This window comes from Tubulanus polymorphus, chromosome 3 (genome assembly GCF_964204645.1).
Source record: "Tubulanus polymorphus chromosome 3, tnTubPoly1.2, whole genome shotgun sequence".
Taxonomy (NCBI): domain Eukaryota; kingdom Metazoa; phylum Nemertea; class Palaeonemertea; order Tubulaniformes; family Tubulanidae; genus Tubulanus; species Tubulanus polymorphus.
Genome location: NC_134027.1, coordinates 7107927 through 7132386, shown reverse-complemented (window position 1 = coordinate 7132386; position 24460 = coordinate 7107927). Strand labels below are relative to the sequence as shown.

Sequence of the window (24460 nt, the reverse complement as noted above, 5' to 3'; positions counted from 1 at the left end):
CCCGGTAATTAATTTTTCCTTTCGATCACATGCATCCAGAAAACCCGTTATCGCTGCCTTGCAGCTATATTTCCATTTTGTACTCTTTAATAACATAGGGCTATATTCGCATCACGGGATCGCGGATATCGTTATATATGTCTAAAATTGTTTATTTTGATACTTAGTGCGTTTCCTTATCGGGAATAAATAATTGAATTGGTGAAAGCAAAAGGCGATGCTGTGATCAGATCTTTGATATGGTTGGATGGGCGCAGTAGCTGAGGCGAAAATTCCGTTTAAATTTGAGGCATCGCAGCATGTCTTTCAGAAGACTTCCCCATAGAAAAGGTAAATATTCTGAGGTTATTATGTCTAACGTTATATCTTCAACTTGATTTGAGTATGTCATGACTGATTGATAGATAGTGACGTCGTCGATGAGTCCAAAGAAAAGTGTTCTGGTTACTCGACATCATCTCCATCATCAATCATGCTGAGACTAGAATCGACTCAATTTTGCCTCACTCACGACTCAGACAGTGTAATTCTGGTTTGTGGTCAGGTCGTGATTTTATTTAGGCCTACTAGTAGTAGTTTCACTATATTTTCACAAACTAGCCTACGATTATAAAAGCATTCCAATACCCAGTGGTGTTGGAAGTGCAGGGACTGCAGCGAAAGCCGCGGCAATAATTTACTGAATGATGTTATAGGTAACTAAGTTTTGCCTTGATGACCGTCTTACTTAAAAAAGACTTAGGACCACAGCAAAGATGGGCACTTGAACTAAAACATCTATATCTGTATCTGTTGATAATATGTCGCCATTGTCATTAAGCCGGGCGTAGGTCGACCTTGCGACGCGATGCGATCATCGCGTTGCGTCACATGTGGGGGCGTAAGTCGGTTGCGACGCAATTTCCAGCAACTGTGTGCGACTAGTTTCTCCCAGTCGCAAGAGCGCGTAGGTCGGTTGCGACGGTCGCGTCGTGTCGCAGAAAGTCGAACATGTGCGACTCATTGCAACTGGCGTCGCTGGCCGTCGCAACCCGTAGCGTAGGTCGGCGTGTTGTTGTGACACGATCGTTGCTGGCGGTCGCAGTGAATCGCGTCGCAGTGAGTCGCAAACCATCGCAGGGCCGACCTATGCTCGGCTTTAGACATTAAATGAATTGGTTGAATAAAGAAAAGTTAGGCCTACCCCATAATTTGAATTTTCAACTGACTTCCATGCCTACATAGCATGTGTTTAGTTAATTAGAAAAATTGATTGTTTTAGCCTACAGTAGATGTAGTATTTTTAAGATTTTTGCTAGACTAATTCTAGTTGAAACACCTTAACAGGATAAGTGTTGAGCATAGTTAGGTACTTAAAATGGGGTTGACCAGCAGGTTAAAGTTGAATATAGGTTTCAGCTCTGCTCTATAATACTGAGTTGGAAAATTGAGGTGTCCATTCATTGAATGACTAACAATCGGCCAAGCAGAATAATTAAGCCAGCATTCCTTCAGGCTAATCTGAAAAAGTAAGAGGCCATGTTTTAGGCCTAGGCTTATCCAGTTAAAAATCTGAAATGTTTTGTTAGTGTGCATACATTTATAATTGTAGAAGCCCATGTGTGGTTAGACCTAGATGTTGTGATTGTTGAGAAATATAGCACTGCTGTTGCCACCATTGAGGCATAACAATAGGTTCCATATGTCCTTGTTGATTAAGGATTGAAGCTTATCGGGTTTCGTGCATCGATTGTGTTAAAATCCATGATTTAGTTAAATCTGTAGGCCTACTTGGATCTAACTTGGAGTAAAATCCTAAATTTGCTGAATGAGTAGTCAGATCAATTAAAGCTGTTAATGTAAGATCAATTGGGTTGTAGACATATTTAAATTTCTAGTAATGGATGATCTGAAAAATAATGAACTTATTTTTGAAATATTTTCTTTGTTACTGGTAAATAGTCTAATTTACTGTTAATTACTTATTCGATTTATTGCTATTAATCTGTCTCAGGGTTTAGTACATTGTTTTCCTGATAGATGTCCTCACAGTTTATTGGTTTAGTTTATTGTTTTCCTGATAGATGTCCTCATAGTGCAATGTAATTTTTCTGTAGGCCTATATTACCCCAGTTTTTGAACTATTTTCATTGCATTCAACCTAAAATGAATCGGTCATTTATATTGCATTTCAATTACAGAAGAACTTACAATCGATGAGCCGTGTTGCTGTAAGTGTTTTGAATACATCGTTAGTTTCAGATTGTTTATCACATACGTGTTGACTAAAATCACTAACTGTTTGATATCCAGTGAAACCTATAACATCCAATGATTTTAACTGCAGTGGGAATATAACCGATGCTGGTGCTGGCTTCAATTGTCAAAGCGATGTTTTTTCCTGAAGCCACTAAAATGATTGATCGATTACGCACACTTGAATTAGGTCCCCGGCTATTGAAGTCTACGTCATGTTATTTCCTTCAGCGAAACTTGCAACTGGGCCATTTAGCCATGAATGATGCTATCATTAGGGAAAAAACAATACTTATCCATAGGCTAGATTGCTTATTATTAATTATTTAGTAGACCGACTGTACTGAGTATAGTTGCTTGTAAATACCTGCTGCCTGAATTAGTAATTCATTTGTCGTATTATGGACTGTTTTATGTGTACAGTATCACAATACTTTTGCACCTCCCCTAGGACTTAAATGGTTGCATAAATTTAGTACGTAGTTATTGGATAGTGATGTACATAGTGTGCATTGGCAATTGATCGTTGTGAACTATTTGGATGTCTGCACGTGCTTGTGGATGGGAAATAGACAGGGAAAAGTCTTGTGCTGTTCAGATTTCAATTTTGCGTGTCTAGTGCAGTAGAATAACCGATAGCCTGCTGCTTGTTTGCTGAAAAAGGGTTTTTTACATTTTTTCTGATTAAGCTGAGCGTCTGACTTGTGCGGCGTTTTAATTTTAAAACCGAGAGAAAATGGCGATCAGGAAAGATAGTTGTTTCTCGGGCGATATGGGTAAATTCCCGGAGAAATGGGAAACAACGTGGTTTAGAGAAGGAGGTAAGACTAGTTTAGGATCTGAACTCTACATCTGCTGTGTGTAGTGCTAACAATCAATGCTGTGTAGTGCTAACAATCAATGCTGTGTAGCGCTAACAATCAATGCTGTGTAGCGCTAACAATCAATGCTAATATCGTTATATAAAAGCAGTCTAATCAAAATTACGGATAGCTTAGAACAATCATTACTACACAGTTACCACGCAATTTTAACATTTTGGTTATGGTGATTGCGGTTGGCCTAATGTAGTAGGTCTCTTTATTTTCTCAGTTGTGAGTTATTTTTGGAAGTAAGATCTATCGGTAGTGAAGAAATGTATCGATGTATATTATTATGAATCTGAGAACAGGCCCAACCAAAAATGTCGGACCAGCCCCATATGTCAAATCATTGCATGTGAACGCTTACTGGTTCTGGAAGTGCCTTGCCTTGTGACGGTATTTTTTAGTATCAAGTGAGCTTTCTGTGTGAAGGCGCTCCCTGATTAGACATTGGCCAAATTTATCTTGGATCTGATCCAGGCCAATTTGACACGGGCCGAATCATCCGCGTGCGATCACGGCTTATATCACATGCCCTGGTATGTAGCCCCTGCTCGTTGTATCTCAGTATAGAGCTTATTAATAATAGAAGTCTTGTGATTCATAGATTCTCAGATTTCTAGAGCCACACGGCAATTATCCTGATGAGTTTATACCATGGGCTCTCTGGTTCCGTATACTGTCAATGATCGGGTTGAAATATGGCTGTTTGAATTCTTTGATTATATTGCATAATACAATTTAGATTTGCCCTGTTCAGCTTTACACCATTGAGTGATTGATGTGGATTCAATCGAATTTCTTCCTGTATAGGCGTGCAGTGGAATAATAATTCAGTAGCCTATCTGCCTATGTTACAGATGATAAGTTATGGCATATTTCATACAGCTCTGAAATCGTGTTATTTGATACTTCTTGTCTTTTTTCGCATGATGAATTTAAAGCGTATGTTTGTTTCATCAGTCAGTCAGGATAGAACTCGGCTTCTTGTCTGCAAATTCGTGCAATTGAATTTTATGTTCTTTCAACAATTGATTTGAAAAAAACAATTTTAGCTATTTTTAGCGATATCATGACGAGAAAGCTAAGCATACGTGTTTAATGAACAGAGTCGATGATAAGAAGACACACCTATTTTATCAATCGATCAAAACTCGTAGTTCGTGTGAGGTGTGGTTTTCTACTGCGACGTATGAGGTGAATAAGCTGGGTTTTTGTGAAATGCAGTGTCGTGATTTCACACCAAGTTTTACCATAAAACCGGCTCCTTTATGCCATGCTATTCTCATAGAACACTTCTATCGGCGACGTAACAGTCTATAGAAACAAGTGCAAAAAATGGGATCTCACACTCGTCGGATTAGAAGCATATGTAATGCCATGAAATAAAGCACGCCAGGATCAGCCACCTATAGGTGGGCAATCGAATTTTGGATTATTGCCAATCTAATCAGATAGTAAAGTCAAACAATCGTAAAAGCACATACAAAACTGTCTGGTAGTTATCAATGGTTAGTTTACAGATAGTCTTCTTACTGGCTGGTTCGCCGGGGTATTAATATACCAGTGTTTATGTACAGATTGATGAAGGTGTTCCGTTAATCGGTGCCAAGGTTTCTGTTATTTTCATCGTTCATAAAGACGTGTAGATGCTGGAGGAGATGCGAGATATGTAGAACTGTGCATCGCTGCAACTCCAGAATACGCGCTGTCCGCGTCGCAGTTAGGAGCCACCGAGGAGCATTATATATCGGGTCTCGCTAGCATTTGTTGTTGTGCACGAATAAAACATCGTTTCATATTTACGTCAACAAAAACAATAAATCATGTCATCGAAAAAGAAATCCACTGATTATAGGCGCGAAAGTATATTTTCATTCCATAGCAGTACTCATACAAGTTCGCATCATCAATGGCATACAGGTATGTATGTTCTAATTATCAGTTGTTGTCATTATCATTAACTTTCTTTCGGGCATCGGCCTCTTCTATGAGTTCAGCCACTAGGCTTGTCGATGTCCTCTCTAATGCATTGATTGCCATTATCATGTTTTGATTAATTATATGTAACTTATTATGCTTAGATAAATGAAGATTATTATCATGTAACATTTTTATCGCGATAAGCTCCTTGAAGTAGATCTTGTAGAGTCGAATTAGCGACAGTTCTAGGTCATATTTTGTAGATCGATGTTTTTCTCACAGTGGGCATAGAAATATAAACAGTTTGCATTTCTGTGCGCCGAGCGAGCGTTATTATATATTAACAAAAGTACATATATCTTTGTGTATATTTGATATTGCGTATTTTCATCTAGTATGGAAATGTCAAAGTTTACCCGAGGAAAAATCCCTTTGCTGCGTTTACATAATATACGGTAGGGGCACATTAATTTATTGTTTCCCATGGTAGAGACGGATGGCGCCATTGGTTGTGAGAAATACACACGTAATGTATGTTCCCTTTATGTAGTTTTGATATATGACATATTCTATATAATTCAGTTGACAGCAGTTAACTATTGAACAGGTCATTTTTTAAATGCCAGGTAGAATATTTACATTTATGCCTTGCATTTTTTATCTGTCCTATGATGTTGTCTGCTAAAAATGCTATTCGAGTGACTATAATGCTTTCATTTTACTAGTGCGTGCTATAGCCTACTGAATAATGTTATTGAAATTAAACATATATTATTTAGTTTATTAAATTTGTTGGCACTGGTTTAGAATCATGCAGTACAGGCCAAAACATATTTTCAAATGGGTATACATATATTATTAATTGAGTGATCCGTTCCAGTTGAGATCACACACAATTTGTCTATCTGTCTTTCTTTGAGTATGTTGCTCTAAATGTGGTAATCAGTTAGCGTTAGAGTTTTATTGACAATTAGCCTGTATAAGAACTAGCAATTCAAACATAAGCTACCATTCAAAAGGTTTGACAGAAAATAACTTGTTTTGATTGAGCATACTGGTACTGGTATACTTATATTTAGATACTTATATTTAGACTGGATAACAAGTGTGTTCATTTTTGATCATGAAGCAAGTTAAAAAATATATGCGCAAGAAAGGTAAATTCAAATAGTTTCTTAATCCTAATTACTTTCACGAATTTGGGCCTAGTTATTTAAAGTAAGATTGGCGCTTAACAATCAAATTTGTCCTTCACGGCAATGATGAAAATCACCTGATAGACATGCGCATGCAGGCTTCGAAATAATGTTTTTATAGCAATTCATTCGGTAATGAAATTGGTAACGATGGTAAAATGAGTTTTGAATATTTCTCTATTTGATTCTCTTATTGATTTTTGTAACATCATGATCCTAGATTAGGCTATAGCCTTTTGAGTGACCGGTGTCCACCATATTCCTGATCTTCATCATTGAACTCGAAAAATATTGCAAATCAGTCGTATTTGTTGGTTAAACTGAATAAATATTCATTCTGAATCATTTAATCGATTCACTCGGTATCATACAGCTGTTGGAATGATCAATCTGCTATTAGACTATAGACTGTGTGAAACATAAACTCGGATTACAGCATATTTTTTCCTGTCAGTGTTCGCTGTATTTTGCATTCGCCATATAGAATCTATCACATATTTCTTATGCAGTGAAAATGAAAAGCAAACGGCTTGGTAAGAGTTTCACGTTGAGTGATATCTGGCTGCAAATGGTTTGTTTAAAAATCAACCTTATATATGGTTGTTATAAATGGTGACATTGACATATTTCATCATCAATATAAACACAATATGATACAGACATATGGATAGTGGGGTATATCATAGTACAATGTATGTCCGTGGTTTTATTTCTATAATTCACTCTGTTATAATTTTTTTTGCAAAAACCTGTATATCTACATAGCTGTAGATGCCTCTAGAATGGTGTTTATCATAAAACAGTATTTCATCATCTTTTTTTTTTTCAAATTTCATGTCATTTCAGTCGTCAGTTCAAATGTCATCAAAGCGCCGTTGGTCATTGCCATGGTGGGCCTTCCAGCCCGAGGAAAAACGTATATATCAAAGAAGCTGACGAGGTATCTGAACTGGGTCGGAATTAAAACGAGAGGTAAGATCCCATCTCACTGTGCGGTATGATGGTCATATTGAGCGTTTTGAAATTCTAGGTCGCGGGATCAGGGGAGTTGACATTTCGAGGTTGTTTCTAAGAAAACAATTTTATATTTCAGTTTTCAATGTCGGCGAATACCGGAGAAATGCCACGAAAGATTATCAGTGTCACAACTTCTTCAGATCAGATAACGAGGAAGCCATGGAAATAAGGAGGTTTGTTTACATCAGTTATCTACCGGTTGAGATCCGAATCGCTATGATTCATATCGTCATCATAAAAAGTACCCAACCTTGGAACTAGGTCTTGTTCGACAATTGAAATTTGAAATTGAAAGCACAAATTTGATTACCCGATAAGCTTGAGATTATGGTAAGAATGGTACGAATTCTGACAAAATGAATATAAGGCAAAATCTTTTCCTTTGTTTTTCTATAGGAAATGTGCGGAAGATGCTCTGCAAGATATGTGTGAATGGTTAGATGAGGAAGGAGAAGTTGGGGTATGTATAATATGTAACCCGACCATAAGAACAGCTGCAAAATCAAGTACCTGTACTGGATCACGCCAAGCGATCACTTCAAAATTACAACTTCAATCATAGTTATGCACATACATTATACTAAGCTGTAGTTCTGTAAATCTAGGAAACATTTCTTCCTATCGCAAACATTTGAATGTCCCGACAATGATTGTGTTCTACACTGACGTGATAATTGCAGGTGTTTGATGCGACTAACACTACACGAGCTCGTCGAGAATTGATTTATGAATATTGTCACATTGAAAACGGTTGTCGAGTGTTCTTCGTCGAGTCGGTGTGCGACGATGAAAGTATCATCGAAGCCAACATAAAGGTATGATTTTCTGGGATGCGTAGAAATACTTTAGTTGACGATTTGACGATTTATTTTCTGACAGTTTCAAAGGTTTTAACTTGAACTCCATCATCGGAGAAACCACAACTTAAGTCAAAACTTCAGAAAATAAATTGTCAGAAAGTCAGATATTGAATTATGAAATCATCAACTGAGTTTCGTTCATCAACTCTGAAATACTGAGATCAATTCAGTCTACCAGGCAATGCGTTAGTTTGTTTTCAGTTGTTGTAACTATTGTTTCTTATAAATCTACAGGAGGTGAAAGTAACTAGTCCGGATTATATTGGAGTGAATAAAGACACTGCTGTGCAAGATTTCCTCGAACGCATCAAGCATTACGAGGACACATATGAGCCATTAGACGAACAATTTGACGATGATTTTTCGTACATCAAAATCTACAATCAGGGTGAAAAATATCTGGTCAACAAAGTTCAAGGTAAATTGTGGCTGAATATGTGGTTGTGCTTCTTGGTGCTATGTATTAAATAGAAGTAGTTTGAAAATCGATGGTGCAAAAGATGTTCTATTTCTGCGCTGCCCTGATTTGGTTTTGGAGTGATTTATATAGGCTAAAATTAGTCGGCCTTTTCAAACCACAAAAGATAAGATAAACTTTCCAGATTGATATCAGGACCACTAAAATTAGAACACTGAAATTTCCAGCCTGAAACCAGGGGCAGATTTGTTATTCATTTATGGATATAAGTTTAAATCATCACCTGTAATATTGAAAACCTGGTGAATTTTTCTTTGCAGGACACATTCAAACTAAAGTGATATATTACCTCATGAACATTCATCTACAACCGAGAACAATATATCTATCTCGGGTCTGTATTGTAATTCCTCATGTACATGTAGTGAAAAATAATTCGCTATTTGAATGTATGGTTTGCTAATAGTGGTTTGATTTCTTTTTTCAGCATGGTGAAAGTGAATTAAATGTCGTTGGTAGAATAGGAGGGGATTCTGACCTGTCTCAGCGGGGCAAACAGGTATGACTTACTTTAGATCCATTAAAAACGCTTTAGCTGCAATTCTCAGTCATGAATATGATTGTTGTTATAGGATTCAATGTTACAATGATTGTGTTTACAAATAAAAGAATCTCTCAAGTTTCCCTGCATCTGCACTGAAGGTTTAACGTATATCCTATGTCAATTCCAGTATGCGCATAAATTAGCAGAATTTGTCGAAGATGAAAAAATATCGAATTTACGAGTTTGGACGAGTCATTTAAAACGTACGATCCAATCCGCAGAACATATCAAAGGCGTGAAAGAACACTGGAAAGCGCTCAATGAAATAGATGCAGTATGTATTCCCATTACTCGCAATGTGACATATTATTACTTTGATTCAAATGATCTTTTGATGGTCTAAGATTTTTGTTCTGAAATAGTATATTATTTGATGCTGGTGTTTTGTATTACAGGGCACATGCGAGGAACTTACGTATGAAGAAATACAAGCGAAATATCCGGAAGAATTCGCCAATCGGGATCAAGACAAATTTCATTATCGATACCCTCGGGGCGAGGTGAATATCCATTTCTATTTTCGCTTCATCGCAAACATAACATAACAATAACAACAGTGATATATGTATTTCATTTCAGTCGTACCAAGATTTAGTGGCGCGTTTAGAGCCAGTTATAATGGAATTAGAACGTCACACGAATGTAATGGTTATATGCCATCAAGCGGTCGCTCGCTGTTTACTAGCTTATTTCCTCGATAAGAATTATGGTACGTGATTTTCTAATTACATCCATTTACATGGTGTACATTAATGGCAATACCGAAGAACAAATTTTATGAAACGGCGCAAGCCAAAATCAGGGGGAGAAAGAAAAAAAGAATAGAAAAAACAGGTTAATCACAGACAGGAGAGTATACACATAAAACTACATACCTATATCCAAAATTAGCTGGTTCGCTTCTATAAATTTAGCAGTATTTAGAATTATGTTTCTATTCACTGTATAAGTAAAACTGTTGTTTCGGAACACTAAAATTTGACATTTGGATGGTATGTTTTGACTCATAAAGTAAGGTTCACGAGTAGGTTTTCAATATTGATTTTATGAGGGTTATGCTTGCATCGTATTTAAAAATGCTTGTCTATAACACCGCGTCTTGCTGCTGTCTTTTATAAGAGATTTTATTTGTTTTTAGATGAACTGCCATATTTGAAAGTACCGTTGCACAATGTGATAAAACTAATCCCAGTAGCATATGGTTGTAAAATGGATATGATCAAATTGGACGTGGAGGCTGTTGATACCCATCGCTCAAAACCGGCTGTAAGTTTCATTTTCATTCTCCCATTACTCACTCCCCATGTTCGATATAGAAATTTTCCGCTCTGTGCCAAAGGCTAGATTCAGTGTTAACAAGGATGTGGTGAACAGTCGAAAATGAGCTTAGAAATATGGCTGACTTAGCCTCACCTCAATTTCATCAGCATACACTCCTTCTCCAGAGGTGGTTACAGACCGTATTTCCCGATTGTAAGTGCCCCTACCTCTGCAAGTAATGTAGCCAGCCCTGGATCCACACCTGCCCGGAGTGAGTTCTGTTTGAACCATGCAGAGTTCGCTTCTATGAACACATTCTAGCAATAGATTCAAATTCACTGACCCACCAAGCTATTTAATCACTTCTACATAATTAGTATTATTTGCCTGACAAATTTGAATACACCCTTCAGATCTTCGCAGTATGATAGTTGTAATAAGTGAACATGAGCTGTAGGCGATTGTTTAAACAATGTTTTTTCTAACCGGTTGTTGCATAGTTTACTGAATACAACTGTTATTATCCTGTTCACCTGCTGTAGACTTTTGTTGCTTTTTATGGCTGCCTATTTGCATCATATGTGCATTTTCCGCTTAGTTTGGTGGCTTCATATTAGCAACACCTCTTACATCCGCATTCATGCAGGGTAACTGCAGAAAATAATGTATGCACTGTGTGAACGCTGATCTATATTTTGTGGCTGTTGTGTAAACTCTTATTTCTATGTAACTGTCGTCCCTTTCTGCTGCCAGTGATGAGAAATAAATAGTGCATCAGTTAGATACATTCATATTCATCCAAATTTGAGTCACAACAGCGAAGAAGACAAACCATATTGATATTTCCATCGAGTACTGTACCCTTTCCTATGGTTTTTGCCAATATTTTCTAAATTTGGATTTATCGCCAATGGTTTTTCTATACGACCCGGCCCTGCGGTATTGCATTTAGCCACCGGCGAAATCCGCCATCTTTTTTCTTTTTTCTTTTTTCTTGGCGTTCTCGCAGTAGAACGCGTTGGATTTTTTCGCCGTAAAAATCTGGGAATTAGGATATTAGGGAGTTTTTCACTCTCGTAACGGTGAGTCCGTTCGGTTTGGGGGTTATCCCTGATTTCTTTTTTTCCGTAAGAATTTTATTTACAAATATAATTTGATTGAATTGAATTGAATTGTTTTGATTTGTAACAGGATAATTATGCCACCCCCTCCTAAGGGTCAGCATCGTGGCGGGGAGGGATGCGGGCATTTGTTTGGCGCCTGGGACAACCACGATTCATGTGCGTCGTGCAGGCGCAAATCCGGTCAAATATGTGCAAGGAGCAATCCTTGCAATATTTGCGTCGTGTGGTCCGAGGACCTTTGGCTTCGGGCCGATAAGGCTCTTAAACTAAGAGATCGTCGTCGAGTTAGCAGGGATTCGTCGGTTTCGGCCGATGTGCCAACCGACGTTTCTAATCCTGTTTCTTATCGTAAAGCGGAGCGGTCGCCGGTCGTTCAGGTACGATCGGCTTCCCAACTCCGTTCACCGGGGAAGAACGCTGGTTCACCAGCACCGGTCTCCGGTCATTCACCGGTCTCTGGTCGTTCACCGGTTCGGCCGGTTCGGCCGGTTCAGACTACATGTTCGGAACCGAGCGCGCGCCGCGGTAGTCGCGAACGGCCCGCACCGGTTCGGTCGGTACCGGTCCGGTCCGGGTCGGGCATCGGTCCGGTTCGGTCCGGTTCGGCCACCGGTCCGGTCCAGACGTCGTCCGGTACAAAACATCCGGTACGTTCATCGTCTGATTCTGATCGTCGCTCCGGGGATAGAGCTCGCTCTCCCACTAGATTTAGACGCCGGGAGCGTAATAAACGAGCAAGATCTCCTTCTCGCAGATCAAGGTTTGATCGCGAGAGGGACTACGATCGTTATTGTCGGAAGTTTCGCCGTCGGTCTTCTCATCGTTCGTCGACGTCGGTTAGCGATGAAAGCGATTCTTCTAGTAGGTCACGATCCCGTTCGAGGGACCGTCACCGAAGTCGGCATGATCGTCGGGATACTGGAAAATACCTGACTCAGAAGGATTTCCATGTATTTGAGGAGAAAATTTTAAACTTGTTATCTTCGTCGCAACAAGTCGCTGCAACTTCTACAACAGGTAAGCCTATTCCTGATTGTCCGGTTAGAAGTTCGCCAGCCCACTCAGTTTTTCGGAATTCTGACTCTGAATTCCTGGATGCTGCGGTAGGGTCTGATTTCAATGAGGATCCGGTCCCAGAGGCGGCAATTCCTTCTGGGGTCGTTCCTGTCGCAAGCAATTGTGGGTTGCCCCAGACGATGGGGGCTTCCCTGGCTCGCAATGTATCTCCGTCCCGTTCAGTTTTATCCGAACCAGCGGGGGACATGCCATTTAGAGCGATGATAAGTGAGTTCTTTGTCAAGCACGGGGCAACTCGCGCTAAGCCCACAGCAGCTCCTCTGGTCGGTGAGTCAATGGAAGCTTATCGCCCTCCGGACTCCGATCTTAACGTTTTACGGGAATCGTCAGCGGTTTCAAGAGAATGGGCTCGATTGGATACGCAATTATGGGGTGAATGTCGGCCTGGAACTTTTTCATTTCCCCCTCCAGAACGGGGTATGAAATCTGGGAAATATTTTAGTTCAACCGATCCACCTATAGGCGCATTTCGCTCGGCGTATTACGCAACTCCAGGTGCTGTGGATCACAGTCATAACTGCCTGGATGCTGATTATACTTTGATCAGCCCGGATACTGTTACAGCACAGTCGGGTATTCGTTTGCCTAAGTCCGGTTTGGTGGCCATGACGTCAATCCTGGACAATCTTACCAGGGTTGGTTCGTTTCAAGATATGGCACTTAAGGTGTTGACGGGTGAGCTTCGCGAGACTCACGCCGCCGTTCATGCGGGCTCCGACCCAGAGTCAGTTGCCCTAAAACTGGAGGGAATGGACCGGATTATCCAATCTTTGGCTCGGTCTGTTTCGCATGTAATTCCGTTGTCGGTTCGGGGTCAGGCTAATCTGGTGTTAGCCTCCCGTCAGTCAGTGATGGACTCCAGTGCCAAAACTCGTCTACCGGATATGGTGTCCAATGCTTTGCTGAGAGCCCCATTGGGGACGTCTTCACGTCTCTTCTCCGGTTGGTGCGCTCCGGTTTCCGCAGAGCTGAGGAAGATTCGGGAGGTTCAGGCCAAGTCCAACCCCCGAACTCCGTGGAAAAAGCGTTCTGGTCCGACGCCGGCGGCGCAAGGTTCGGCACGGACGCAAACAGGACCATCTCAAACTTCAGCGCTTTCTCAGGCGGCTTCGGATGCCGGTTGGAGAACTAGCGCGCAACTTCAACAATCGTGTCAAGCCTCGTCCGGTCGTAACAGTTCCGGTTCGTATCGAGGCAAGGGGAAGGCTCCAAAAAGGGGCTCTTCCTTTCGGAAAAACTCGAAATGAATTCTTGGGACCAGTGGGAGGTTGTCTGCAGCAGGCAGCAACCCACTGGTCCGACCTCTTTGGAGACGGTTGGCCCTCCCGGGTCGTCTCTCGGGGCTACCGTCTCCGTTTCCTAAGGCGACCGCGCCTGATGAGGTCACCTCCCGACATGCGGCCAAAACCAGGTCAGGAGGCCTTAATCTCTCCGGCTCTCAAGGAACTGGCAGAGAAGGGAGCGATAGAACCAGTTTGCAACGAAACTTCTCCCGGCTGGTTTTCTCGAATATTCATGGTACCAAAGGCCACAGGGGGTCAACGGACAGTGATAGATCTGTCATCCCTCAATCGGCACCTAGACATTCCAAGGTTCCGGATGACCAAGCCCAAGGACGTGATTCAAGGGCTCCGTCCGGGTCAATGGGCGGCTTCATTGGACCTGAAAGATGCTTACTTTCAGGTTCCAATTCACCCAAAATCTCGGCGATTTCTCAGGATAAAGTGGAAAGGCCGCCAGTTCCAATTCAGGTCTCTTCCATTTGGCCTCAGTACGGCCCCGTGGGTTTTCACCAAGTTGGTCAAGTCAGTTCAGAAGGTACTTCAGTCAAGGGGTGTTCGACTGTTCGTTTACCTCGACGACTGGTTAATAGTCGCGAATTCGGCTCAGGAATGTCGGGAGGCAATGACCTCAGTCTTGGACTTAGTCCATCAGCTAGGGTTCCGCGTAAACAGGGAAAAATCTCAGTTGACGCCGGCCCAACAGTTCACTTATCTCGGCATGGACTTCGATCTCCGAATCGGCAAAGTCTTTCCGTCTATGGTTCGAGTGGCCAAACTTCAAGAAGCTGTAGCGGGAGTGTCCACAACCCCGAGAACAGCTCGTTACTGGTCACGGCTTCTAGGCTCCATCAGCTCCATGGGTCTGGTGGTGCCCTTAGGCCGCCTCAGAAGCAGGCGCTTGCAACAATATTGGAAGGTCTTCTGGTCTCAGTCGAAGGGCAACTGGGAGGCCTTGATTCCCGTACCTCCAACCGATCTAAGTCCGGATCTTCAGTGGTGGGCGGCCACTACGAATCTTCGGCTCGGGGTGTCACTAGCCCCGTTAGAGGCTCCAGTTCGTGTATTCACGGATGCCAGTCACCAAGGTTGGGGGGCACATCTGGAGAACCGAGTCAAAGCCGGGAAATGGTCTCGCTACGAGGCCACCAACCACATAAATTTCCTAGAAATGCTGGCCGTGTGGAAGGCCCTGAAGTTCTTTCACAGGAGAGTGGAGGGCCACCACGTTTGGTTAGCCACAGACAATTCAACAGTGAGGGCTTACCTTCAGAACCAAGGGGGCACTCACTCAGAAACCCTCACAGGTCTGTCGGCCAAAATTCTTCTTTGGTGCCAGACAAAGGGCGTGTCCCTGACTGTGGCACATTTAGCAGGGAAAAGGAACGTGATGGCCGATGCTCTGTCTCGTCGAGGTCAGGCTATTGCGACAGAATGGGTTCTCCACCAAGAAGTAGCCGATCGGGTTCGGGGCATTTTTGGCAATCCGCTGCTGGATCTGTTTGCCACCCGGTTCAATCGGAGGTGTCCTCTGTTTGTGTCCCCGTTTCCAGACGCGGAAGCGTGGGGTGTCGATGCCTTCTCTCTGGACTGGTCGGGGATGCATGCGTATGCGTTCCCGCCCACACCAGTCCTGCCGCGCTTACTGGATCAAATAGAGAGATCAGTCAATTGCAACATAGTTCTGGTAGCACCATGTTGGCCGGCTCAGAAATGGTTCCTACCACTTCTCAACCTACTGTGCGACAACCCCAGGATTCTTCCGAATTTCCCATCGCTTCTGTCTCAGGGGATCTTTCGGCATCATCCAAACAGCCAGTGGTTAAATCTGCTCGCCTGGCCATTGTCCAGCGATCCTTGTCAGCTTCAGGCTTTTCAGAACAGGCTGCCTCCTTTATCGCAGGATCTAAGCGGCCATCAACAAGTACCATTTACGATGCCAAGTGGAGTCATTTTGCGGATTGGTGTGCTGCAGGGGAAATTGATCCATGCTCACCCTCTGTAGCTCAATTGGCAGATTTTTTACTGCACCTATTTGTAGCAAAAGGTTTACAGGTCATAACTATTAAAGGTTACCGCTCCGCGATTTCTCATACATTGCGTGCTTCTGGATGGCCAAATGTAGCAGGGGATCATCGGATATCCCAGCTGGTTGCTGGGTTTTCTATTTCCCGGCCTCGGGTAACAAGGACAGTTCCACCATGGGATCTGTCTGTAATTTTGAAGAAGTTAATGGAGGCTCCATTTGAACCTCTTTCGGCAGCGTCTTTTGCAAATTTGTCAAAAAAGACTGTATTTTTGCTGTTCTTGGCTTGCTCGGCCCGTCGCTCTGAGATTCATGCGCTTTCAGTCCGACCAGGTCACATTGTCTTTGGGCCAGCGAATGAATTTGTTTCGCTGCGGCCTGCTTTGGAATTTTTGGCAAAGAACCAACGACCAGGCTCGGTTGGGCGTCAATGGCGCATTGAAGCCCTAAAACATCGAGTGGAACCGGGCATCCCGGACAGGACTTTATGTCCTGTGCGGGCGTTGTGTTTCTATTTAGATCGCTCTGCTTCACGGAGGGGTTCACGGGAGCGGTTATTTATTCCGCTGCTGGATCACCTAAAGGGTGATATTTCGCGGGACACAGTAGCCCGATGGGTCTCTTCAATGATCAAGGACATTTTATTGAAGGAGAATCTTTCCTCGGAGGGAGTCGTTTCTCATCAAGTGAGGTCTATGGCTACTTCCTGCGCAGCCTTTTCGGGTGCTCCGTTGGAGGAAGTCTGTCGGGCCGCCTTTTGGAATTCACCGTCGACATTCACGTCATTTTATTTACGGGATGTTTCAGGCCAGTTAGGCTCATTAGCTTCACTGGGTCCTGTTGTCATGGCTCAAGGTGTCCGTTCTTTCCGATCGGACCCTTTAGTGTAGAATATTTATGTAGCATTATCAGGATCACAGGGGGTGTATCCTTGTACATAGTTTGGGCTCATATCTGCAAGTATTAATTTCGCAAAATTCTGGGGGGGGCCCCTAAGCTGGACGGACTCACTGTGGCCAACCGGTCTTCCCTGTGCTACAGTGCTCCATTCCGTGCTTGGGTAAGTGCTCTCTTTTTCCCTCTTACCTTGCGTTTGAGCGGTGGTTTTTCTATCTACCTTTCCCACCATCCTTGTGCTAGGCTAGTCTAGCAAAAACCATAGGAAAGGGTACAGTACTCGATGGAAATATTACAATTTTTGGAACTAAAATTTGTATTTCCGAGTAGTACTTACCCTTTCCTATGGTGGGAATCCCGCCCACCTGCCCCGCATAGCTGTTTTTTTTTTTTGGTCTGCTATGACGAAAAAAGATGGCGGATTTCGCCGGTGGCTAAATGCAATACCGCAGGGCCGGGTCGTATAGAAAAACCATTGGCGATAAATCCAAATTTAGAAAATATTGGCAAAAACCATAGGAAAGGGTAAGTACTACTCGGAAATACAAATTTTAGTTCCAAAAATTGTAATATTTCATCCATACTTAGTACAGACACTCTCATTTTCTCTCAAAGATTTGATTTAGGAGTTGCCATAGTTGTTTATATGTGTTATAGGCCTATATAGATGACTACTCGCCTCCATACAGAAAGTACACGGAAAAATTTCATTCACATACAGTGCATAAACACTTTAAAATGCTGCATTCACTTCCAGATTTCAGAGGCTCCTGTTCCCTTACTGTTATTGTCAAATAGTCGTGGTTTCATAAATTCTGCAGAAGGGGACGACCAAGTATATACTTTTCCTCTATATATGTCTATTCCATATATAGGCCTAATATATGATATATTTTCATACTTTTCTACTACTTATCTATTTGGTTTTCTGGGAAAATTCAAATCACTCTGCAATTATAGCAGTGCCTGTCAATTGGATATAAAGATCACGAATCACTTTAGATCGATACAAAATCACCTTCTTTCCGAGATAGATATTCTAGTGCAGGCTTATTACTGTTTTAGAAGCCGAAGCTAGTTATTAAACTTAGACAATCTCTCTCATTAGACTGACGAGGTAAATTGATTACCAGAAAAGATTATTAATATATTTTCTCTCCTTTTGCAGAATTTGCCACCACTACCGCCGCCAAAAAATAAAGTTCTTCCACCGTTCCCACCTAAACCAAAAAAGAAACATCACCAAGTGAAAGATGAACATAACAACGCTCACCACACACCATGTCCGGCAGATCTAACAGAATAGAAAATATTTATGTTCCGAACCACTTGGAATATCTATCATTATTTTGTTCTAATGAACACGCTGAAAGATACCTGCTATTATAGTGAACTTTAGTGATCGTCCTCTCTGAAATGTCTCACATCCAAAAAAACATTGTCTCCGGTTTAAAGCTGAAAACATTACTGATGCTGCTCAGATGTTGGGTCATTCTCGCTAATGATAACTGTGAATATTGAGAACAGCCAGAATGAACATGGAGCAGTAACTTAGTTAGTGAATACGAACTTGTGCCAGTCAGTGAAGATGGTTAGGGTTTACCAGTATATATCTAATAAGGCTATTGACTTTCTCGATTTTTGACAATCATCTGAACAATGTTTTATTCGACAACTATGTCCTTCATTCTTGAATAGGTGGTTGGACTTTGAGCTTTAACACTTTATCGTAAGAATTTTCATAAATGGGCATTTGGACATGTGATTTACAGTGGTACTACCTGTATATATTTGGTATGACAGTGGTTGGGACATCCCTGATGATTACAATGCTTGATGAAGTGCATAATTTGCTCATTAACCTTGATCTATCTGTGATATTGTTCAGATTAATATTTCAAAAATTACTTTGTTTCTTTTGCACTTTGATATGCAGTATTACCTGGTAGACGAGCATTTTTTCTATGTTAATTGACCCTCTGACTTGTGTGTGGTTGAAGTAGACATACCATTATGTCAAGGGTTTCATCGTGTTGTTGATTGTATAGGTGATGCACTATGATAGAGACCTGTGATTCTGTATTCGATTTTGAAACCGGGGTTTCAATTCAGAGGTCAAACATTCAAGAGTCCTTAGCACATACAGCTAAGGTTGAAAAAATATGGAACTGGGTCCTCAAGTGCATTGGAAGACAAGTCGAAAGAGACTTGCGTGACATGTCCCTCTTGTCAGGCTTAGTCATTTCTACACTGCTTATTCGTTGTACATAGGATAGAAATATTTAATTACCCATCAGGTATTATCACTTAATGGTCAGATATATAGCTATAGAAATTATGATTACTATGCCTTAGACCAGGTATTTATAATCAGCTGAAAATAATTTTTGGGGTTCGGAAGCAGTTAATTGCATTTTCAAGAAGTTTTCTTCTCATTTTCGAAAAGTATCTATTTATTGACACATGATTACCGCCTATTTACATCTATATCTGTAAGTGGAATACGTAAATACGTAAATATTTCAAAAACCAATGTGTATTACGAAATTTAAATAGAATGTGGCTTCGAACTAAGACCGTCCTACTATGGATAGCTTTATGAATATTTGGTTTCTTGTAAAGCCAGTATTTGACATTTGCATTCTTTAATGACTGAATTCACAACAATATTTTGTACGCTATTTTCTCCCATGATCATCCCAGTGTTCCTTTTATGTCTACATAGACAATTTTATTTCTGAAACCTATGATGGAATGTTTTCTGAAATTGCCTGTTCTAGTGGCAATGATATATCATTCATAACGAAGAAGAATTTTAGGGATTTCAAGGTTTCTTCACCTTTTTTCTAATCATCAAATGTGCTTCTTAATATCATGTTCTAGGCTTTTATTTTGCTTAATTGTTGTTAAAGTTTTTGTGTATCTAGTAAATGGGTAAAACTGATTATTAGTTAGTGATTTTTTGGATACTTAATTTGTTAGCGATGTTGTTGATAAGATCTTGTATTCCTGTAATGATATTGAATGAATAAAAATTCATATATTATACATTATTCGCTTCACATTTCGTATGTTATGATTTTTTGAGTGACTGAAATATGAACTTTTATTTAGGATCAGGTGTACACAGTACATGTTGTTAATTGGCAGCTACCATCGACTATGATTTATTCACTCATGGACTCGTTTTTTAAGAGTCCATGGATCACTCAATCGATTGGATGTCTTTGTTGTTCGGTTCACATCTGTGAAATACCTTGGTTCTTTTAGGCCCAGAAATGATCATTTTTAAGGATGGCTTTTTGCCATTGAGTTCCTTTCATTTCGAATGAACTTCTTCATATTGACGACTCACCTCTATAGATAACGTTTTTGATTTTGTAATTTTTTTCTATTTTGTATTGCTTATTTTCACGAATAGGCTAAAACAACTGATGCGGCAGTAAGTTCTCAAAAAATGTCTTCATCGTTATTAGTTCAGCTATACCTACCAGGCTTTAGATGTTGCTTTTCCATTTATTAGAGAATTGGGGTTTTTATGCAACAGCGAAACGATGAGAATTAGTTTAGTGCTTAATGACTCACAGATCTAGTAATATCGCAGATCCCTTCTAATGGTTTGAATAAATGACCTGAATAGACGAAAAAAAGTGATTCCACACGCATCAAACTCGGGCATCTAGTGAATTAGTTTTTAACCACAATTTGCATAATTTGCGCAAGAAGAGCGTCAAAAATAGACTTTTCTCAGAATTTACTTGATTGTATTGCATGTGTATGCAACACCTAAGCGCTTGGCATGATGAAACATAGAAAGTGGATAAAAATGACTGTTCAACGTGCATTGAGTGGTAGACGTATATGTTCATAGAAATATCTCAAAAATAAGCAATTTAACGTGCATTCATTTGACCAACTACGCCATCTATGTACTGACAGGCGTTTCCTTGTTTTTCTAGATTGACACTGATTGGATATAAGAACAGTTGACTGTGGAAGCGACACTTCCTGTGAGATAATCAAAATACTCCCAGCAGCTACAACTATATTTGTTATTTTCACCATCAGACCGAAGAATCAAACGTTTGATTGGTTTTTGGACTCATTTGTGTTCAATGAAGAGAAAATATCTTCAGAATTTCATGCAGAATATTTTGTTTTAAACGAAGTATCAACTTAATTCTAGTTTAATATGGTGATTCTTTAATGATACAAATGAATTGATAAGGACTACTGCCATGATAAGTAGAAACTGTTCTAGCAGCCCTTTCTTTAAATGTTAGTTGGCTAGAGCCTGGTATATAAAGATAGATAGATAGATATATACAGGGGCGGTTATTGAAATTTGGAAGGCGGGGTTCAAGAAGAAAAGAAAAAGCATTCCTCAGATAAAGTAGACATGTAAAAGGCCATTGGCGGGGTCTCGCACTCGGTATAAAATACTTTTGTACATCTGAAAAATGTAATTTCCCAGAGTGAGTATGAGTATCGAATTTGCAGGTTTTAACATAAGGCATCTCAGTAAAAAGGTCCGGACCTAGAGACCCCCTTAATCAACCCCTGATATATGGTTTGTCTATTATGTAAAACAGTGGCAGCCGTATTCTTACATGTAAATTGCACTTTCGTAAATGTTTCCACCGGTCTCTGTTTTTGTTATGAATGCTTCTACCAACCGTGAATGTTCGTCACATTTACGTGACACAAAAAAACAATTACTATCCATAATGTGTATGTCACTTTGTATGAATCTCTATCGTCGAGAAAGTTTGTCATAACCTATAAGTTTGTCAGGGCACATATTTATATAGAAATTTATATTTTGTCGAACTAGCAGGAATCCTTTAGACAATCATTTTTTTACAGATGTGATTAAGGATCAAACCATAGAAGTTTTGATATCAAACCAAAATCAAAAATGTTTTACTGAGCTTTCAAATATTGCCCAATGAGAAAAGTATTACTGGCTGACATTCCATCAAATTCTTAAGTGGAAATTGTGCCTTTCTATTTTGGCAAATACCTTTTGAAGACTTCTTTGAATGAACTTTAATTCACATTAGACTGGCTGCTGTATATATGTAAGCAAAGAAATGACAATATATAATTGTTTTATTTTAGAGAACATTTAACTGCTACTGTTTAAGGTTTCTCCAGAATTATTCTTATGTTCATTTTTTATTATGGAACATTCTTCTGGTATGGAAATTAATGCGTCTGTGCAATAGATAACAACTGCTCAAAACAGTTTTCTTGCCCTCAGAATCTGCTTTATGATTGTTTTAATTTTGAAAGATTAACAGGGTCCTTACGAACCTGTTATTCTTTTAAAACTCTAAATGGAAAATGCTTTTAAAGGTGCTTGAAACTCAAAATGCCCAAAACTCATTTCAAACGCTTTCAATTTGAGAAATAGGCTATTTTATATTAGATTACACCTAAATTATTACAGTTGGGACCAGGATATTTTTTACCCAATTAGGCGGTTACCGAATTAGAAATCAAACATAGAAATGTAAAGGATAAACGTTGCTCACAAAACCACTGAATAAAGGGTTTACCAAGATAAACAGCACCGATTCAGGAGAAATCAACTGTAATTGGGGTATGAAAGTGATGCAGACGCTTTCTTGAAGTTGAAACCCCTTACACCTTGTATCCAGGAATGACTGTTCTGTAGGGACCCTGATTAACCTGAGCGAAGGGGTGCCACCATTCACTTTTATCATTTGGTTAGTAAAATGTGCCATCGAATTAAGACCATCCTAGAGAAATGTTTTGTTGTTAGAAGAAATGTATAAACCAATTTATATAGAATGATACATTTGTTTTGCTTGTTTTGTATTATTTTGTATTATTTATTTGAATTATATTGAACCTGAGATATATTTGTTTATTGTTTAAATATAGAATTAACAATCTGCTTGTTTTGTTGTTACCAATTATTTGCTGCGTATCCAAAAGGAACTATGATGTATCTAAGTTTTGCACCAAATTTTAAACAAATTGGAGGTTTTATGGTATTTTTAATCCTGCGACTAACTTTTATGGATATTTGGCTTCTTGGTTTTATAAACCATAAATCTATTAATGAAGATGTTTCTGGATGAAGGAGTACGGGGGTGCATTAACGATGTTTCCTTGGAATGCACCAAAGGTTTTAAAGTTTGGACTAGGTTCCAACTTGTATTTGAATATGCTGAAACACTTTTTTCATAACCACTTTTTTCATCGCATGAATGTGTTCGATTTTTAAGAAATATTTATTGAATGATGGACATTGCTTTTAACATTTTATGCCAGGAAAACCTCACAACCTAATTTCATGTTTGAAATTTCTGTTGATTCATTTCAGATTGTTTCGACTACTCGATCATCCACAGATGCACTGGCTACATTACCACCACATTACTGATGACACATAGAACTTACACTGCTACATTAGTTTACTTCAACATTGTGATAAATATTATCAGTAGGAATTTTGATAAATTGTTTAACACAAATTAGAACTCAAAATTATGACGCAGAGCCATTATTCTTCAAAATTGGGAATGAATTTTTTTCACATGCTTATCACACGCTAGGTTGGGAATGGTTGATTTCGCTCTGAGTTAACTTAACACCAGAGTTTAAGGAAATACATGTATAGAGAATTTCGTCAGGAGTGGAAAATCGGAAAGCAATACTGCCTGATTATGAATTTTCAACTCTCTTATGAATAAGCAAAGCATAATTTAAGCTATTATATGGCAGAATCTGGGCGGTGGAGAGGATCTCAGACTCTCTGGTAGAATAAACTAAGTTTCTGAAAACATACCTTATAGGTGATTAGGCTTTAAGCCATCAATGTTTTTAGAATGCTATTTTTAAGTACAGATTTGTATCTTCACTATGACATTGATGGTACATTTCCATAATTAAAAACATGTTATCTATGTTGATTTTTCCCAACATAGAATTTATCAAGAACATTTTGTGTTTGTCAATAGAATTGTGCCAAAAGGTTATTAAATGAACGAACGATTTTAAAGATTTAGAATATTTGCGATTGTGTTAACATAAATCATTAATTCCACATCTAATGATAGCTCTCGTCTTAAATTACATTGTACCCTTAAATTATGCAAGGTCATCCAGAGATAGTAAATTGTAATCTCGTATTGTTTGACAAGGCATATTATTTTAATAAAATATATATTTATGGCAACTGTCAATATAGCCTTATCTTCTTCGAAAGGTCCTATATCCCCTAGGTTGCGCTCAGATGATCCCTCCCAGTATCCTGGCCGACCCAACACCACATGGAGACACTATCACCACTGAACTGTATCCAGCTGGTCTAGGACCAAGCTCAACAAACAGCTAACGATTGGTCCAAGTGTAAGAATTATGTCATGGCCTTATGCTCAAGAAGGCAGGGTCCGATCTAAGGAATGAAATCCACTTGCCCACGAGGCAAGCATATCTGAAATTTCGCTTGCCCCCCTCCAAAAGCTACTTGCCCTTCACGGGCAGTCCGATTGGTGGCACTATCGTCCGTTGTATCAACGGGAAAAAAGCTTTGTGACATAAAATTGCACTAGCCCGGTGGACAAGTGATAATGATAATTTACTTGCCCTGATGAGAATATACATTGTACTTCTCTCGGGCAATCGGACAAGTGCTTAGATCGGACC

At 40.0% G+C, this 24460-nt stretch overlaps 2 protein-coding genes across 7 annotated transcripts; both read left to right on the top strand.

Annotated features, from left to right (window-relative positions):
• The first annotated feature begins 172 nt into the window (after window positions 1-172).
• Window positions 173-23982, top strand: LOC141902851 (6-phosphofructo-2-kinase/fructose-2,6-bisphosphatase-like). Of its 6 annotated transcripts, none has more exons than XM_074790767.1 (14): window positions 175-330; window positions 2181-2210; window positions 7064-7189; window positions 7311-7407; window positions 7631-7694; window positions 7915-8049; window positions 8329-8512; window positions 8833-8906; window positions 9000-9071; window positions 9244-9390; window positions 9512-9616; window positions 9696-9825; window positions 10255-10382; window positions 17949-19902. In XM_074790767.1, exons 1-14 carry the CDS (start codon window positions 300-302, stop codon window positions 18084-18086), a joined length of 1461 nt encoding a protein of 486 aa, XP_074646868.1. In that variant the 5' UTR covers window positions 175-299; the 3' UTR covers window positions 18087-19902. The 6 variants fall into 6 exon arrangements, with proteins under 6 accessions (XP_074646870.1, XP_074646868.1, XP_074646867.1 ...); XM_074790766.1 differs by lacking the exon at window positions 2181-2210 and adding an exon at window positions 2925-3056 and having other exon boundaries at window positions 222-330; XM_074790769.1 differs by lacking the exon at window positions 2181-2210 and having other exon boundaries at window positions 173-330; window positions 17949-19901.
• Window positions 11397-13829, top strand: LOC141901340 (uncharacterized). The gene is made up of 2 exons (XM_074788525.1): window positions 11397-11458; window positions 11568-13829. Exon 2 carries the CDS (start codon window positions 11575-11577, stop codon window positions 13822-13824), a length of 2250 nt encoding a protein of 749 aa, XP_074644626.1. The 5' UTR covers window positions 11397-11458; window positions 11568-11574; the 3' UTR covers window positions 13825-13829.
• Window positions 23983-24460: the final 478 nt, after the last annotated feature.

Coding starts and splice junctions, on each gene's coding strand:
- LOC141902851 (XM_074790765.1), top strand. CDS start 4,925: ATGTCATCGAAAAAGAAATCCACTGATTATAGGCGCGAAAGTATATTT. Junction 7,190..7,310: donor GGTCGGAATTAAAACGAGAG/GTAAGATCCCAT, acceptor TTTATATTTCAG/TTTTCAATGTCGGCGAATAC. Junction 9,072..9,243: donor TGTCTCAGCGGGGCAAACAG/GTATGACTTACT, acceptor TGTCAATTCCAG/TATGCGCATAAATTAGCAGA.
- LOC141901340 (XM_074788525.1), top strand. CDS start 11,575: ATGCCACCCCCTCCTAAGGGTCAGCATCGTGGCGGGGAGGGATGCGGG.